This window comes from Nyctereutes procyonoides, unplaced genomic scaffold, assembly GCF_905146905.1.
Source record: "Nyctereutes procyonoides isolate TBG_1078 unplaced genomic scaffold, NYPRO_anot_genome, whole genome shotgun sequence".
Lineage (NCBI taxonomy): Eukaryota > Metazoa > Chordata > Mammalia > Carnivora > Canidae > Nyctereutes > Nyctereutes procyonoides.
The window spans coordinates 71,444,413-71,462,648 of record NW_026575146.1 but is presented as its reverse complement, the minus strand read 5'-3'; the positions used below and the strand labels follow the sequence as shown (position 1 = coordinate 71,462,648).

At 41.1% G+C, this 18,236-nt stretch overlaps 1 protein-coding gene across 1 annotated transcript; it reads right to left on the bottom strand.

The window, feature by feature from the left end:
- Positions 1-2,013: 2,013 nt before the first annotated feature.
- On the bottom strand, positions 2,014-16,954 carry LOC129500192 (zinc finger protein 268-like). Its single transcript, XM_055310360.1, has 5 exons — positions 16,887-16,954; positions 8,057-8,182; positions 5,786-5,912; positions 5,415-5,507; positions 2,014-4,728 (listed from the first exon to the last, which is right to left on the bottom strand). Exons 2-5 carry the CDS (start codon positions 8,069-8,071, stop codon positions 2,888-2,890), a joined length of 2,076 nt encoding a protein of 691 aa, XP_055166335.1. The 5' UTR covers positions 8,072-8,182; positions 16,887-16,954; the 3' UTR covers positions 2,014-2,887.
- Positions 16,955-18,236: the final 1,282 nt, after the last annotated feature.

The following is an 18,236-nucleotide window of genomic DNA, read 5'->3' as shown; positions in this document are numbered from 1 at the left end:
TGAAAGTGATGGTCATGGAAGCAGCAGCACCGGGGCCAGTAGGAGAGGGAAGCCAACCTGGAGGACAGACTCCCTGCCTGACCGTGAGGAAGAGGGGCGGCTGGGGGTTGGGGGGGGGGGAGGTGGGCGAGCTTGGGGGGCTGCGGGTAGGGGGGCTCTCCACGAGGCAGAGGGATGGGACCACAGCTGAGCCAAAGTGGTGTGTGGGGGGGGGCGGGACTTGCAAATCCTAAACCCAGGAAAAATGCAGAGATCTACTGCATTTCTGGAAGCATCTGGTGGGCTCTGCAGATCAACCAGCCCTACAACAAACTCCAATCTGTTACACATCCTGGGAAATCAGAAAGCTAGTTACATCATCAAAGAAAAGTATACTTCACCTGAATGTCTCCAACCTAGGTTGGAGATGTCAAAGACCTTACTTTTGAGTTCCTCTTCAAACGGCAGAAGACAATTTTTGTGATCTCCCAACAAAGTGGAGACCCAGGTTCAAACAGGGCTAGTCACATTAATGTGTCCTCTTGTCATGCTGCAGCAAAATCTCCCATATGCTTTTATGGCTCATATATCTTAGGGAAATCCCCAGTGTTTTAATTTCCACTATTTAATTTCTTAGCTTTGGGAGTAATGTCATGATTACATCTCAGAGGTGTAAATGCCAACTATTCTTCCAGTCTCCACTGTGGAGGCTTGGCAAGTCTGAGTACCCACCTAGATATATGTATTGGACCTGAAACTGAGACTGTCTCTACAGGTTTATATCCAAATTGCTAGGTGTTGTAGATGAATTATCTCCCTCCCTCCAAAATAAAAAAAGGTATGCTGACCTAACCTCTGATACCTCAGAACATGACTGTATTTGGAAAGAGAGTGGTAGATGGAGTTAAATATGAAGCCCTACAGGAGTAGAGTGGGCCTGTACTCCAGTGACTGGTGTACTTATAAAGACGGGCACACAGGGGTAAAGCCATCATCACAGAGATTAGAGGTATGCAGCTGCAGGGTAAGGAATAATAAAAATTGCCAGCAAGTCACCAGAAGCTAGAAGAGGCAAAGAAGGATTCCCCAACAGGCTTTTGAGGGAGCATGGCCCAGATGACACCTTGATTTTAGACTTTTAGCCTCTAGACCAGAGAAGACATTAAATTTCGGTTGTATTGAGCCACTCAGTTTATACTAGTTTGTTACGGCAGCCCTAGGAAGCTAACAAACTAGGTGATAGAAGAGAAAGCAGGGACACCTGGGTGGCCCAGCGGTTGGGCGTCTGCCTTTGGCTCAGGGAGTGATCCTGGAGTCCCCGGATCGAGTTCCATGTCAGGCTCCTTGCATGGACCCTGCTTCTCCCTCTGCCTGTAGCCTGCTTTTCCCTCTGCCTGTGACTCTGCCTCTCTCTGTGTCTTTTGTGAATAAATAAAATCTTAAAAAGTTATTTAACTTTAAAAATATCTTTAAAAAAATAAGAGAAAGCAGTGGGAAGCACATCTGGCCATAGGTCTAAGCCACATTCCTCATTTGAGAAATACCATTACCAGACGTTTTCATTTCTTTGAAAATAGCAGCTGCTTCCAGTTTTTCAGAACCCAGGGACAGAAGACGTGATTACTCATCATCCTCAATATTTTTTTAAAAAAAGATTTTTAAGTAATCTCTACACCCAATGTGGGGCTCTAACTTAAAACTCCAAGATCAAGAGTTGCATGCTCAGGGCACCTGGGTGGCTCAACTGGTTAAGCGTCTGGCTTCAGCCCAGGTCATGATCCCAGCACCCTGGGATCAAGCCCCATATTGGGTTCCCTCCTCCGTGGGGAGCCTGCTTCTCTCTCTCCCTCTGCTGCTCCTGCCTGCTCATGCTGTCTCTCAAATACATAAATAAAACCTTAAAAAAAAAAGTTGCATGCTCCACTAATTGAGCCAGCCAGTTGCCCCACTTCTCAATAATTTTTAATGGATTTATTTTTCTTGAGTGACAACCAGGCGACATTTTTAAAAATTTTATTATTCCAAAGGGCTAAAACTATTACCAGATGCATTTATTTATACCAGTAAAGAGGTTTTTTTTTTTTTAATATTCTTGATCTTAAGTCTAATTACTTCCCTTGCAGTTTATATGATATAAACAAATTTACAGTGTTGGCATTTCTTGACAGATACTACACATACAAATGAACAAAGATTTTGTGGTACACAACTGTCTTTCATGATCTTACAAAACCTGAAAACTATTATATACATGCACTACAAAAATACTCAAAGCAATTATATTCATCTTGGACCATTCTTAATTTACTGCTTTGACTATCCAATATGTTCCAACATGAAACAAAGTGTCTTTTGGCATACCAAAGTTATTTGTTCTTCCTAACTGACTACTTCATGTTATTTTCTGTAAATAAATAGTAATGTGACAGGAATGAAATTTTTCTTATAATGTTTATATGTAAGCAACCTTTCCCAGCATCATTACACCACACTAATTCTCCTTAATATGTGTTATCTGATGCACACTAAGTTTGGACTTCATGCCAGAGGCATCCCTTATCACAAGTCTTCCATCATCTATTTTCTTTGGTATGAAAGCTCAAGTGTTTGGAAGGTATTCCAGGATTCACACCATTTGTGAGGCTTTTTTTTTTTTCTTCTCAGTGAAAACTTACAGGATAACACATCAAAAATTGCACTCAGGTTTTATTTCTATGCAATATATAATGGATTTCACCTCTCAAGAAAAGATTTTGACTTTTCACCTTATTCATATGCCTTTCCCTAATGAAATGATGCTACACCAGCGATAGATAATTTCCCTATATTCACTGCATTTAAAAGATCTCTCTCCTGGATAAGTTCTCTGAAACTGACACCGACCAGAAGTATTCTAATTTTATTGAATTCATAGGATGTCTCTTGTATGAATTCTCTTGTATTCATCTGACATCTCACTGAAGTCTTTCCAGTGTTCACTGTGTTCCTGAGATTTCTTTCCGGTATGAATTTCCTCATGTGAAGTAAGAAAAAATTTGACAGAGAATGTTTTCCCACACTCATTACACTGATAAGGTTTCTGTCCCGAGTGACTTCTCTGATGGACACTGAGGTATGATTTCTCAAAAAAGGCTTTTCCACATTGAGTGCATTGATACGGTTTCTCTCCTGTGTGGCGTCTCTGATGTCTAATGAGCTGTGACTTCTGGTTGAAGATTTGACCACATGGAACACATCTGTAGGGTTTCTCTCCTGTATGGCACCGTTGGTGGATAATAAGATGGCTTTTTTGGCGGAAAGCTTTTCCACATTCATTACATCCATGGGGCTTCTCTCCCGTGTGAATCAACTGATGTCTACTGAGCATTGCCATACTGCTAAAGGCTTTTTGGCATTCAAGACATACAAAGGGTTTCTCTCCTGTATGTGTTCTCTGATGGACAATGAGCATTGCCTTTCGTATGAAAGCTTTTCCACATTCACTGCATTCATAGGGTTTCTCTCCTGTGTGAGTTCGCTGATGGACAATGAGATGTGACTTGTCAATAAAAGCTTTTCCACATTCACTACATTTATAAGGTTTTTCTCCTGTATGGATTCTCTGATGTGTTATGAGAGAGGACTTTTTATTAAAGGCTTTCCCACATTCCTTGCATTCATAAGGTTTCTCTCCTGTGTGAGTTCTTCGATGCACAATAAGCTGTGAATTGTCTATGAAAGCTTTCCCACATTCGCTGCATTCATAAGGCTTTTCTCCCGTATGGATTCGCTGATGTGTTATGAAATGTGACTTTTTATTGAAGGCTTTCCCGCATTCCTTGCATTCATAAGATTTTCTTCCTGTATGATTTCTCTGATGTACAATAAGTTGTGATGTGTGTACAAAAGATTTTCCACACTCACTACATTCATAAGGTTTCTCTCCTCTATGAATTCTTTGATGTGTCAGGAAATGAGAGTTTTTATTGAAGGCTTTCCCACATTCCTTGCATTCATACAACCTTTCTCCTGTATGAGTTCGCTGGTGAACAACAAGCTGAGACTTACTACAGAAGGTCTTCTCACATTCTCTACATCCATAGGGTCTATCTCCTGTATGAGTTCTTTGATGGATTATCAGGTTTGACTTCTGCATAAAACTTTTCCCACAATCAGTACACTCAAAAGGTTTCTCTCCTGTATGTGTTCTGTAGTGCAATCTGAGCTTTGTCTTCTCCCTATAAGCTTTTCCACACTCTTTGCATTCAAAGGGTTTCTCACCTGTGTGAGTCCTGTGGTGGAGAATGAGGTGATACTTTGTTCTGAAAGATTTTGGACACTCAATACATCCATATGGTTTCTCTCCTGTATGAGTTCTCTGGTGTAGAGTGAGATGACATTTTGTACTGAAAGCTTTCTGACATTCAGGGCATCTGTACGGCTTCTCTCCTGTATGAGTTCTCTGGTGTATTATGAGCTTTGACTTATACCTGAAGGATTTGGGGCACTCACTACATTCATAAGGTTTCCCTTCTGTGTGGATTTTGTGATGTCTTTTAAGATTTTTCACCATGCTGAAAGTCTTCACACAGAAATTATGTTCACTGTACTGGGCCTGAGTATGGCAGGTTTCATGTAGAGTATGGAAAAATGATTTCCTGTGGCCGTTTAATTGATCAGAATTCATTTCTGCATAGTTTTTACTCTGAAATTTTGAATCCGACTTTTGTTTCAAACATTCTCCTCTTGAGAAACACTGAAGAGGTCTTTCTACAAATGGAACAAAGTTTTTGCTCAGAGAAAATAGTTTTCCCAATGCATTATTTTCATTACTTCTCTCCACACATTCATCCTTCTCAATATTTTCCTGATACCAACCCTAAACTTGCCATATTACTTCTAGGGGAAAAAAATTAGTGAATCCTACCATTATGGAACAGAGGGGGATGGAATCTCAAGTCACTATCCAAGGAGAATGGAGAGAGTGATACAGCAAGTGCACAAGATAAGTCAGAGGCATCCAATAAAAGAAATAAATATTAAGCAATGAACTGAAGGACATGGTTGTCCTCAAACTTTTGAGGGAATCCATGAGTATCTGAAAGCATAATGGAAGAGCTATGTGAATATGGATAAGATATGGGGAAGGTGGGTTGTGTCTAACAAGCTGAAAAAGAACAACTAAGCCAAAAAAGAAAGACCAAATGAAATAGGCCAAGATCTGACCCATAGTAGATAAAAGGAGGTCCATCTTCTACTTGGTGGCTACCAAATGAGTCATATATGGTAAAAGAAGGAAGCACCATTCACTCTGATGACCTCTTTTCACCTGCTCTAAGTCACCTCTTAAGGTTCAGAGATGATGATACAAAATATTAAAATAACGAGGGTCCCAATGCACCAATGATCAACTGTCACTTGGCTTCCACTAACTCCCACTGCACAGGTGTACTCACCTGGACTACACTGGCTTAGGAATTCTCTCTCTACCATTCCTTGTTCTCCTTCCTCCAAGTAGACCACTGCTTCTGGCCTAGTAGCTTGATAACCTGTCAAGAGATAATCACACAGAACTGAGCAATATTAGGGCCTATGATGAAGAATTCTGTTTCAGGGAATAGATAGTAAATCTCAGCAAAACAGAAACTTTTCATTCAGAAAATGAAAGTAAATACCATCATTGTTTAGTTATAAAGAAAATAAGTTTTATAACCTATACAACTCCAAAATCAGTAAGAATACCAGAGTACCCATAAATTGTACCAATGGGGGAAAAAACAGGCAATTAATGGGCTCATGCTGAGATATTTAGGAAAATTGTCTTTACCCAATGATATTAGGTTGCTATAATTTTCCAACATCACATCCCGGTAGAGGTTCCTCTGAACAGTATCTAGTAGCTGCCATTCTTCCCAGGTGAAATCCACAGACACATCACTGAATGACAACAAGCCCTGTAATAACATAATCCTTTTTAATCTGGAGTTACATAATGGAATAAAATATAGAAAATATATAGGATGTTATTCTGATTAGTTTTACTATAGAAATTTATAAACAAGTATTTCTCTATACTAGTTTTGATTTATACTTTGTGAGCTAATTAATCCATTAACTATCCTTTCTGCATTCTTTTTTTTTAATTAATTTATTTATTTATGATAGTCACACACACACAGAGAGAGAGGCAGAGACACAGGCAGAGGGAGAAGCAGGCTCCATGCACCGGGAGCCTGACGTGGGATTCGATCCTGGGTCTCCAGGATCGCGCCCTGGGCCAAAGGCAGGCACCAAACCACTGCGCCACCCAGGGATCCCTGCATTCTTGTTTTTAAGATTTATTTATTTTTTTAAAAGATTTATATTTATTTATTTATCTATTTATCTATTTATTTATTTATTTGAGAGAGAGCACACACATGCGAATGCAGGGGGAGGGGCAGGAGGGGGGGGAGAGAGAGAGAGAATATCTCAAGCAGTCTCCCTACTGAGCACAGAGCCTGATGCGGGGCTTGATCTCAAGACCCTGAGATCATGACCTAAGCTGAAATCAAGAGTTGGATGCCTAACTGACTGAGCCACCCAGGATCCCCTTTTTGCATTCTTCAGTCACTTCTTCACTCATTCACTCACCCAATGTAAAATGTTGTTAAGACTTTACCTAAAAAGCATCTGCAACCCACATTAGGAGCATTTAATGTTACCTACTATTCACTGCAACAAAAAAGAAAGTAAACCATAGTTCTGACTTCAAGTAGCTTCTGCTCTTACAGAGCGGCAAGTATACTCTTTTACAGATTTTATACACAGCAAGACATCATGGTTTAACAAGGGTTACAAAGGAGTATACTCAAGTTCAAATATGGGCACAAGTGGGTAAGGACCTAATAGTTCTGAAGAAAAGTTCGCAGTCGAGCTGGCAGAGGTACAGCATGTTTAGTGGTGTGTTCCACAGCAAGAGCTAGAAGACACTGGAGCTGTGGGTCTTACAGAGGGAGCAGGTGTTAAAAGTGTTAAATACCATGCTGAGTTCAAGGAACTGCAAGAAGTTCAGTGAGACAAAGGAGAACAAAGAGAACAGATGCCCTGGGTACAGGCAGCAACAGACCTTGAAGCAAGTGTACACATTTCCTTCACACTGGGTAGACACTGCAGTGTTTTTCATATATAAAAGTATGTTATGCTCAGAACTGCCTCTTAGAAATTGACTATGCTATGTATTGAATCATGATACTCAAAAAAAAGCAAACACAGAGCTCTTACTATGTGCTATATATTGTTCTAAACACTTTACATATGTTGATGCAATGATCTACACAATGACCCTTAGGTAAAAACTATTCTTCTCTTTGTAGATAAGAGAGATTTTTAAAGTTTTCTAGCTATGCCTTATATATCTCCCACATTTCTTTAGGAAGATCACCATTCACTAGGTCCATACTCTGGAGGAAAACCCATCACAGATATGTCTTCACACTTAATGTCTGGGAAATATTTACTCAAAAAGTTCATGTGCTTCCTCTTATAACATGTTTCTATTTTTTTGTGATGGTTTCCAGTATTACCACAGAAATGTCTGCAACTCAGCTCCTGGATCCTGCCACTTATGTGGCAATGTCCCAATTGTTAGCACCTTGCAACATGTGACATACAGATAAGATAAAACTCCCTTCCTGATTGGCTACCTCCAGATCATTATTGTCTCCCAATCTAAACACATCTCTCCCAGCTGCAATATATCTATATACATCATTCACTTTGATTATATACATTTTCTAAATTGTTAACCATAGTTGTCACACAATGTTACACTGGTTTCACATGAACAATATAGTGATTCAACAAGTCTGTAGTTATGCTCTGCTCACCATAAGTGTAGCTACTGTCACAATACAACACTATTACAATATCACTGATTATATTTCCTATCCTGTATCTTTGATTCCCATGATTTATTCATTCTATATTTGGAAGCCTGTATCTTCTACTCCCCTTCACTCATTCTGCCCATCCCCTGAACCCCCTTACCAACTCTGACAACCATCAGACTGTATATACTTCTGGAAACTTCTAGAAATCTGGGAAATAAACCACTCACCTGGGACTTGGTCATTTTCAGAATTCAGGTGTCTCATGAAGAGTATCCTCAGCAAGGATGAGTTTCTAGACTTGAGATCTACTTTTTTTCCTTTATAGAAAGTGCCTCATTCTAGTAAGCCAGAATCTATGGATTCAAAGAAAGATTTGTTTGAAGTGGAAATAATAATAAAAGCAGGTTCTTATACATGCAAGGAACTGTTTTAAGCATCTTCTTTTTTCACTTAACCCTCACAGTCCTAGAGGATTGACTCTGATTATTCCATTTTAGAGAAAACCAAGAAAGGAAAGGTCAGCACCTAGCTAACAGCCACACACTATCTGATGGACCAAGGATTAAAACACAAACCCTCAATTGATAGAACCTCTGATTCCAGGGAAAATCACCAAATTATGAATTATCCTTTTATCTTAACCAACTAAAAAAAAGGTGGGGGGAACATGTCTAAAACAATTGTTTTCACACAGAGACATCAGAGAAGGGAAATAGGAGAAGACCCTTGTGTGCCACAGTTCACTACCTGGAGACTTTCTAGACCACCGCACAGGGAGGAGGAGCCCAAAAAGAGTCTAGCAGTATCGCTGAGTTAACAATACAGAATTCAGAGTCAGAGAAAGCAAAGATGGCTAACACTTGCCAGGCAGTATACTAGAGAAGTGAGGGAAAACTCACTCTACAGATGCACAGAGGGTTCCTTTGAGTCTCCGGCTAAAGACCACTGACCTGTGAGGAAACCACCCAGGCCACTGGAAGGGAACAGGTGGACCAATACCTGACGATCACACAAGATCAGGAATAGTTAGTGTTCCCACTAGCCTGTGTGGAAAGACCTTCTAATATGCCTGGTCTCATGATATGCAGAGGTCTCAGGAGAATATTACCTCAGGAATGGGGACAAAATAATCCCAGACAAAAGATTCTTTTGACCCCACTAAATAAAGCTTAAAAGAAAGCCTTCAAAGAAACTGTTTCAGAGTAACTTGATTACATCCCAGAACTAACCTCAAAGGAAGTTAAAGGAATCAAAGAAAATCCTGCAAACTACAATGTAAAACTGACAATATATGACATCCAATAAGAGCAGACATGCAGAGAAGCAAGGAAATATGACCCATAATTAGGGGGGAATCAAGCAAGAGAAACAGACAGAAATGGCCAAAGAGAGAGACCCAGTGGGCCGGCACACCAAAAATGCTTTATATATGCTCCATATATTCAACAAGTTAGAGATAAGCATAAGTGTGATGAAAAAATAATAAAATGTTTAACAAATGCTATTGAGACAATAGGGCATTTGTGTTTATCTCATACCAAAATTAACATAAATAGATTATAAATGTAAGAATTGAAACTGTCAGGGTGCCTGGCTCACTCAGCCTATAGAGCACATGACTGTTGATCTCAGGGTTGTGAGTTCAAGCCCCACGTTGGGTGTAGAGATTACTTTTAAAAAGAGGAAACAGGGATCCCTGGGTGGCGCAGCGGTTTGGCGCCTGCCTTTGGCCCAGGGCGCGATCCTGGAGACCCGGGATCGAATCCCACGTCAGGCTCCCGGTGCATGGAGCCTGCTTCTCCCTCTGCCTATGTCTCTGCCTTGTCTCTGCCTCTCTCTCTCTCTGTATGACTATCATAAATAAATAATTTAAAAAAAATTAAAAAAAAAAAGAGGAAACAGGGCAGCCTGGATGGCTCAGTGGTTTAGTGCTGCCTTCAGCCCAGGGTGTGATCCTGGAGTCATGGGATCGAGTCCCACGTCAGGCTCCCTGCATGGAGCCTGCTTCTCCCTCTGCCTATGTCTCTGTCTCTCTCTCTCAATCTCTCTGATGAATGAATAAATAAAATCTTTTTTTTTTTAAAGAGGAAACAGTGAAATTTCTAGAAGAAAGCACAGAAAAACTTCAAGTGACCTTGGATTAGGCAAAGATTTCTTGAACAGGGCACAAAATGCACAATAAAAGAAGTGATAAATTAGACCTCCTCAGTACTAAAAGTTTTTGATGCTCAAAAGACACTTATAAGATGAAGGATCAAGCCAGAGGCTAAAGTAAAATATTAACAAAATGCATACTTGACTAAAAGACTTCTACCTAAAAAATGCAAAGAACTTTTCCAACATCACAAAAGAGACAATCTAGTAAAAAAGGAACAAAAGACTTAGACACTTACCCCCAAAAGTAGAAATGGCTAATGAACTCACGAATAGCCGCTTTAGGTTACACAACAAAAGCAAATTAAAACCAAAATAAAATATTGCTACATACCTGTTAGAATGGTTTGGATTTATTTATATTTACATTTATTGACTGATTGATTGGCTGTAGGCCCAACTTGGGGCTCGAACTCACAACCCTGAGATCAAGAATCGCATGCTCCACCAACTGAGCCAGCCAGGCACCCCAGAATGGCTATAATTTAAAAGACTGAAAATACTAAATACTGACTAGGATATGAAGAAAAAGAACTCTCCTGCTGGTAAAAATACAACATGGTACAGCCACTTTGACTTGTACATGAATATACACTGCAACTTTATTCAGAATATCCAAAACTGACCCCCCAAATACAAAATATCCATCAACTGGGGAATGAACATATTACATACAGCATATCTGTACATTACTGCTCAGAAGTAAACAGGAATAAACTAATGATAAATGGAAAATCATAGATGAATCTGCAAAGTATTTTTCTAAGCAAAATAGATGAATCTGAAAAGTATTTTTCTAAGCGAAAGAAGCCAAACACCAGCAACTGACAGAGTAGGCAGTTAGCTAGATATGAGCAGTCAACAAGTGATTTCCAACTATAAAAGGGCAGAGGCCAAGTTCCAAACACCTGGGAAAGACCCCAGAGGATATGCTTGTGTTCTTCCCTATAACCACTGCCCTACTATAACCTCAAGCTTTATTATAATACATTTAAATTGGGGTTTTAGTCCCCTCCCCAGAGAATGGCTGCCTAAACAGTTTCAACAAACACCATTTAAGATAAAAAATTCCTCTGGTAGGCAGAATCTCTTACATGACTGGCTGCAACCTTAGTCAGAAACTGCCCCAGCTATGACCTATAACCTATCCAAACACCAAAAGAAAAAACAATCCTGACCTGGAGTGCAGCTGCCACCTCTGGGCCTGTCAGCTGTCCCATCTCAAGAATGTACTTTTGCTTGCTTAAGACTTTGGCTCTGAATTCTTTCTTGGCAGAGCTCAAGAACAGAAGCCAGGGAATGGGACTCCTGTTAACACAACTACTTACTGTGTAACTCAGTTTGTATGAGGTGTTAGAATACATATAATAGGGGCACCTAGATGACCTAGTCAGTTAAGGATCTGCCTTTGGCTCAGATCATGATCCCGGGGTCCTGGGATTGAGCCCCTCATTAGGCTCCCTGATCAGTTGGGAGCATGTTTCTCCCTCTCTTCCTCACTTGTGTTCTCTCACTTGCTCTGCTCTCTCTCAAATAAATCTTAAAAAAAAAAAAAAAAAGAAAAAAAAAAAGAAGGACGCCTGGGTGGCTCACCAGTTGAGCATCTGCCTTCGGCTCAGGGCGTGATCCCAGGATTCTGGGATTGAGTCTCACATTGGGCTCCCTGCGAGGAGCCTGCTTCTCCCTCTGCCTATGACTCTGTCTTCTCTCCGTGTCTCTCATGAATAAATAAATAAATAAAATCTTTAAAAAATAATAAAAAGAAAACCAAATATAGGAAGAATTTTATTCTAGGAATGCAAAGATAATAAGAGCCATTCAATGATCTGAACAGATGAAGAAAAGACATGTAAGAAAAAAACAGCCACTGACAATTTAAAGATTTATTTATTTTGGGGGGGGGGAGAAGAATCCTTAAATAGGCTTCCTACTGAAAGCACACCTCAATATGGGGCTCAATCCTAGAACCGAGATCATGACCTGAACTGATATCAAGATCTGTTGCTCAAATGACTGACACACCCAGGTATCTCTCCACTGACAATTTTTTAAAAAATTACTAAACTAGAGATAGGGACCCTGGGTGGCTCAGCCAGTTAAGCATCTGACTTCAGCTCAGGTGATGATCTCAGGGTTCTGGGGATCGAGCCCTGCTTCACATTCCCTGCTCAGTGAAGAGTCTGCTTTTCCACCTCCCTCTGCCCCTTCCCCTGCTTGTGCTCTCTCGCTCACTCTCTCTTTCACAAATAAGTAAATAAAATCTTTTTAAAAATTTAAAAAATAAACTAGAAACAGACAAGGAAGAGTATCTACAAAATAATCCACAGCATTTCTTTATTTTTATTTTTAAAAGATTTTTTACTTACTTATTCATGAGAGACAGAAGAGAGAGAGGCAGAGACACAGGCAGAGGGAGAAGCAGGCCCCATGCAGGGGGGACGATGTGGGACTCAATCCCGGGTCTCCAGGATCAGGCCCTGGGCTGAAGTCCGCGCTAAACCGCCGAGCCACCCAGGCTGCCCCACAGCATTTCTTTAAAGTTAGGGACAAGGATAACCTCTTTCTGAACATTTAGTAATTGCTTCTCAGCCTTTTGGCTAAGATCAAGTGTAGTTACCTGAACATTTAGTAAAAAATATACCACAGATCAAAACCTGAGAAATAAAATGGGAAAAATAAATTAAAGGAATGAAGATTGGAAAAAAATAAAACTGTCATTATGCAACTGTTTTAATAGCAATATAAACATTAACTGCAATTTCATATTCAAACAGTGAAATTTGGGCAGCCCGGGTGGCTCAGTGGTTTAGTGCCGCCTTCAGCCCAGGGCATGATCCTGGAGACCCGGGATCAAGTCCCACATCAGGCTGCCTGCATGGAGCCTGGTTCTCCATCTGCCTGTGTCTCTGCCTCTCTCTTTCTCTATGTCTATCATGAATTAAAAAAAAAAAAAAAAACAGTGAAATTTAAAAGGGGAAGAAAAAGTATTTACAAGGAACCTGCGGGGAAACTGTGCAAGCAAGATAAAAGTTTTATTATAGCAAAAGGAAGGCTGCCTGTGTGGCTCAGTGGGTTAAACATCCGACTCCTGACTTGGCTCAGGTCATGATCTCTGGGTCATGAAATCAAACCCCCAGTTGGGCTCAGTGATCAGCAGGGAGTCTACTTCTCTCTCTCTCCCTCTGCCTCTACCCCGACTCATGCACTCTCACACATGCATAATCTCTCTCTCAAATAAATTTTTTTAAAGATTTTATTTATTTATTCATAGAGACACAGAGAGAAAGGCAGAGACACAGGCAGAGGGAGAAGCAGGCTCCATGCAGGGAGCCTGACATGGGACTCAATCCAGGGTCTCCAGGATCACGCCCTGGGCTGCAGGGGGCGCTAAACCGCTGTGCCACTGGGGCTGCCCTCAAATAAATTCTTTAAAAAAATAAGTAATTTAAAAAATATTATTATAGCAGAAGGATACAAATAATAACCCATCAAATGGAGAGAGACAATAGGGTACACAAGATTTGGGAGCCTCCCAAACCAGAAGCTTCCATTGTCTTATCCCTTTGGAGTCAGAACACATTACTCATCCAGCAATCTATGAGTGACAATATGTAAGATACTGCCAACCACAGAAGCTCACCTGAGCTTCAATGTCTATAGTTTTTATTAGAATTTCATTAAGTAAGCATGACTGATCTAATATCCCTGGCCATGTGACTCAACCTCCAGCACCTTTACCATCTCAGAGTTTTGAGCTGGTTATCACCAGGCTCAAAGCCCAACCTTTTAATCATATGGTTGGTTTTTCTGGCATAAATAGCTTCACCCTGAGTCACCTAACTGGGATAACTAGCTACAAGACCCACCATAAATAACAAAGACACTCCTGATACTCAAGACATTCCAACCATTTAGAGGCTACTTCCCAGGAACTGGGAACAAAGGCCAGTCAAATTATTTATTACAAAATAACTAGCATTCCAAATATGTGACTATTCTCTAAAATGAGTAAAGACAAACTTCTCAGTTTTAAAATTGGCCTCTGTAATATATAAAGATGGTGAATCACTATGCTGTACACCTGAAACCAATGTAACATTGTGTATCCACTATACTGCAATTTAAAAATTAAAGTAAATTAAAAAATGGCCAATGAATATATAAAAATGTGATCAACCATGTTAGTAATGAGAACAGTGCATATGGAGACCACAATGAGATGATGTTTAAACCCAAAAGATGGTCAAACAGCAAGACTGAAAATACTAGTGTTGGAAAGCTTATGAATCAACAGGCAGTTTTATAGATTGCTGATGACAGAGTAAGGTGGCACAAAAGCAATTTGGTTTTTCCTTCTAGATAAAAATCTACTTTATGTCAAAAATTATACTTCGAGGTATATACCCTAGACTAGACAAAATGTCACAATGACTAGAAGACATATAAGACTTTACAGAACTTCACTACTTGTAGCAGCTCAAATGCAGAAACAAATGTGCAACAGTATGAGAATGGATGCATGAACTATGTTGCATTTATGTAATGAAATTCATATTAATGAACCAAACCTACATGCAAGATGGATGAATCACAGACTTGTATTGAATGAAGAGCAAGCCTCAGAAGACCATATTATAATACCCTTATTATAAACTTACAAACTGGAAAAACTAAAGAGTGTACTCATTATGGTAAGAGTATATCCATATACATGTGATAAAATTATACCAGTCAAGGGAATAATACATTACTAATTTGTGAACAGTAGTTGTAAAGTTTGGGAGGGTTACACGGAGGGACTAGGAAGACAGAACAAGGATGGAGCCTTTTCCATTTTCAAACAAATATGACCTTTAGTAAACAAAACTATAAAGAAAAGCTGAGACTAATCATTTTTTCTAAATCAGGGTATCATATGAGAAAATAAAAGGATGATATACTCATTGTTGCTAAAGATGTAGAAAAACCTGGCATACTGTGCACAGAAACATTAGATAACAGAACATTATTGGGGCGTTTGGTGAAACTAAACCAAAACCTTTAAAATATGCATTTAATCTGGCCAACTTTTATCCATTAAAAAAGGAAAAATATCCATAAAATATAATTCAGTTTAAAAATACATTTCAAAACATTACAGAACTTAAAGTGACTTTTATCTGCTTTTATTGATAAGTATATAATGATAGTGATGAAAAAACTGAAAACTCCATTTAATATCAAATGTAAATACATAGAAATAATGTATATATGTATATGTTTATATATATAAAGTTAACAATTGTTTCTCCCATTAAGAAAGTATACATTCAAATAATAATAGCTACCTTCTGCCAAGTACCTACCTATTATGGATATAATATTTATGTCCATAAATAAATAAATAAGTCATATATATAATGTCCTTTAGGGGACATTCCAACTCTAATGTTGGACTAGTGTTTAGGGGTGCCAGGCTGGTTCAGTTGGTAGAGGATGTGACCTTGATCTCAGAGTCATGAGTTCATGCCCCGCCTTGGGTGTGGAATCTACTGAAAAATTTTTTTTGCAAACCTATGTGTATTGTGTATTTGGGAATAAAGGCCTTTGGGAGGTAACTGGGTTTAGATGAGGTCCTGAAGTCCTGAAGGTAGGGCCCTCAGGAGTATCTGTGAGGTAGATACCAAACTAATTGGGAAAACTGAGAATTACAGAATTTAGTACTTTACACCAAGTCACACATATGTAGCACAACAGACATAAAAAGCTAGGACTAGCTTTGTGCAGTAACAGTGTCATAGCAAATGGGCTTTATCCAAAGCACGATTATTACTAACTGAAAAAGCTAGAACTAATATGATTTCATGCGTGTGCAAACGTGTGAACACTGGCTAACACGCACACAGACATTCTAAGTATTTATGGTACGATTTTAACAATTCATGGATGTATTGATGGCAGGTATACAGGCGATCATTTTGCTATTCTCTCAACTTTCTGTATGCTTAAAATTCAGCTTTTACAAAAAGCAGGGAGATAGGGGCGCCTGCATGGCTCAGTTTTTGGCCGTCTGCCTTTAGCTCAGGTCGTGATCCTTCAGTACTAGGATCCAGTCCCGCATCAGGATCCCCGCAGGATGCCTGCTTCTCCCTCTATGTCTCTCTGCCCCTGTGTCTCTCTCGTGAAGAAATAAGATCTTTTTAAAAAAAAAAAAACCCGGGAAAGGGGATCCTTGGGTGGCGCAGCGGTTTGGCGCCTGCCTTTGGCCCAGGATCCTGGAGACCCGGGATCGAATCCCACGCCGGGCTCCCGGTGCATGGAGCCTGCTTCTCCCTCTGCCTGTGTCTCTGTCTCTCTCTCTCTGTCTCTCTCTCTCTCTCTGTGACTATCATAAATAAATAAAAACTTAAAAAAAATTAAAAGCCGGGAAATATGACACCCCAATATACACACCCAAACATCTCCCTGCAGCTCCTCCGGTTCCAACCCCACGCACCTCTCCCGCGAACACTGGCCTGCTCCCTACCCTTGCACTACGCTCTAGCATCCATTCACAACCCCCCAGACACCTATTTTCACAGGGATTACGGACCCTTCAGATGCCCAAACCCGAACCCCAGAAACCCCAGATGCCTAACCCCCAATCCTTGCCTCACCGACCAGACCCCGACTGGCCCCTCGGTCAGCGGCTCTCCCAATGCCTCTGTCAACGGCCTGGGGCGCGACCCGGAGCCCACCTGTCGCTGTCAGTAGGAAGAGTCTCTTGTCCTAAACACTGATGCCACCCCAAGCTTCTGCCAAGGCCCCCAACCACACCGAAGCCGCCTGAAACAATCATCCCATCCCCTAAGAATATCCAGCACAAACCGAACGTCAAGTCGCGGAATTTCCACTTGCGCAACTCTAAACGCCGCTCGTACAAACCTAACGTAACTTCCACCACCAATCCGTGACCTTACGCCGTGGGAACCCAAACTTCGGTACGCCACTTCCGCTTCCGTTCACCTGGTTCGCTGACCCCTGTAGCCGATTCAGTGGTTCTTTGGAGTGAGTGATCAACACACAAACCCTCATTCTGACCCTGGTTAGATTTATCGCGGGGCTACGCCACCGCACCGATTTCGTAACGTTGCGGTGGGAGCCGCCATTGTGAACTGTGCGCCGCCATCTTGGATCATGGGCCGTACGGAGAGCGAAGTGGCCACCCTAGGCGACCGGAGTCGGCCGGCCAGAACTGAAAGGTGCAAATCCAGCTTATCCTTTCTCTTCAAGACTTCTCATCTCCGGTTCTTCCACCTCGGCAGTGACCGTCAGTGCTATGGTGCATGCTTAGTAGGACTTCAGCGCTCTCGCCTACTGACCTGACCAAAGCACTAAGCCAATCATAGACCAGGCCTGAGGCGGAAATGGTTGAGCCCGCTGTCTCGTCGCCCTTAGGAAGCCGCTCGGAGGGCGCGGCCATATTGGGAAAGTCTGGGTCCGTACAGCGAAGGGCGGACCCGGGGCAGGGAACTGGGGGTGGCGAGGATGCCTGTGGCACATTTGAGAAAACCAGCGTTAGGAGACTAGAATTGGATTTGAAGGAGCAGAGGCGTCATCAGGAGAGTTCTCTGGACGTGTGCTTCATAATCGAAACGGCTGTGGACCAGACGCTGACAAACGCGTTCCACGCCAAAAGAATTAGTCTTGTATCTCGTATCCCAAGATAAACTGGGGGACATTACAGAAGGATCCTGTGTATCCTCGTTAGTCACAGCCCGTCCGGTCATTTAGTTTTGTGAATATTGCGTAATGATCCTAGCTGCATTATTTTAAAAATTTTGTTCATTTATTCATAAGAGACACAGAGAGGCAGAGACACAGGCAGAGAGAGAAGCAGGCTCCATGCTGGGAGCCCGACGTGAGACTCATCCGGTATCCCCAGGATCAGGCCCTGGGCCGAAGGAAGACGCTCAACCGCTAAGTGGTCCCCCTAGTTTGCATTATTTAATCATTTTCCCCACTGGTTGGTTGTACCATCTCTATCCTAAGTCAAGTGTCCGCTCTCTGCATGGCTCTGATTTCCGACGTTCTGTACCACTGGTCTCTTGCTTATCTTGTGCTGGCACTATGTCTAAGGCTTACAGTCCTATTAAAGCAAGGCCTCCTGCCATATATATATATATATTTTTTTTCTACAAGCCTCTCTTTGTTCTTTAGCCCCCCCCCTTATGTTTAGGGCCCTTATATTTAATTTTTTAAAGATTTTATTTATTCATTCATGAGAGAGGCAGA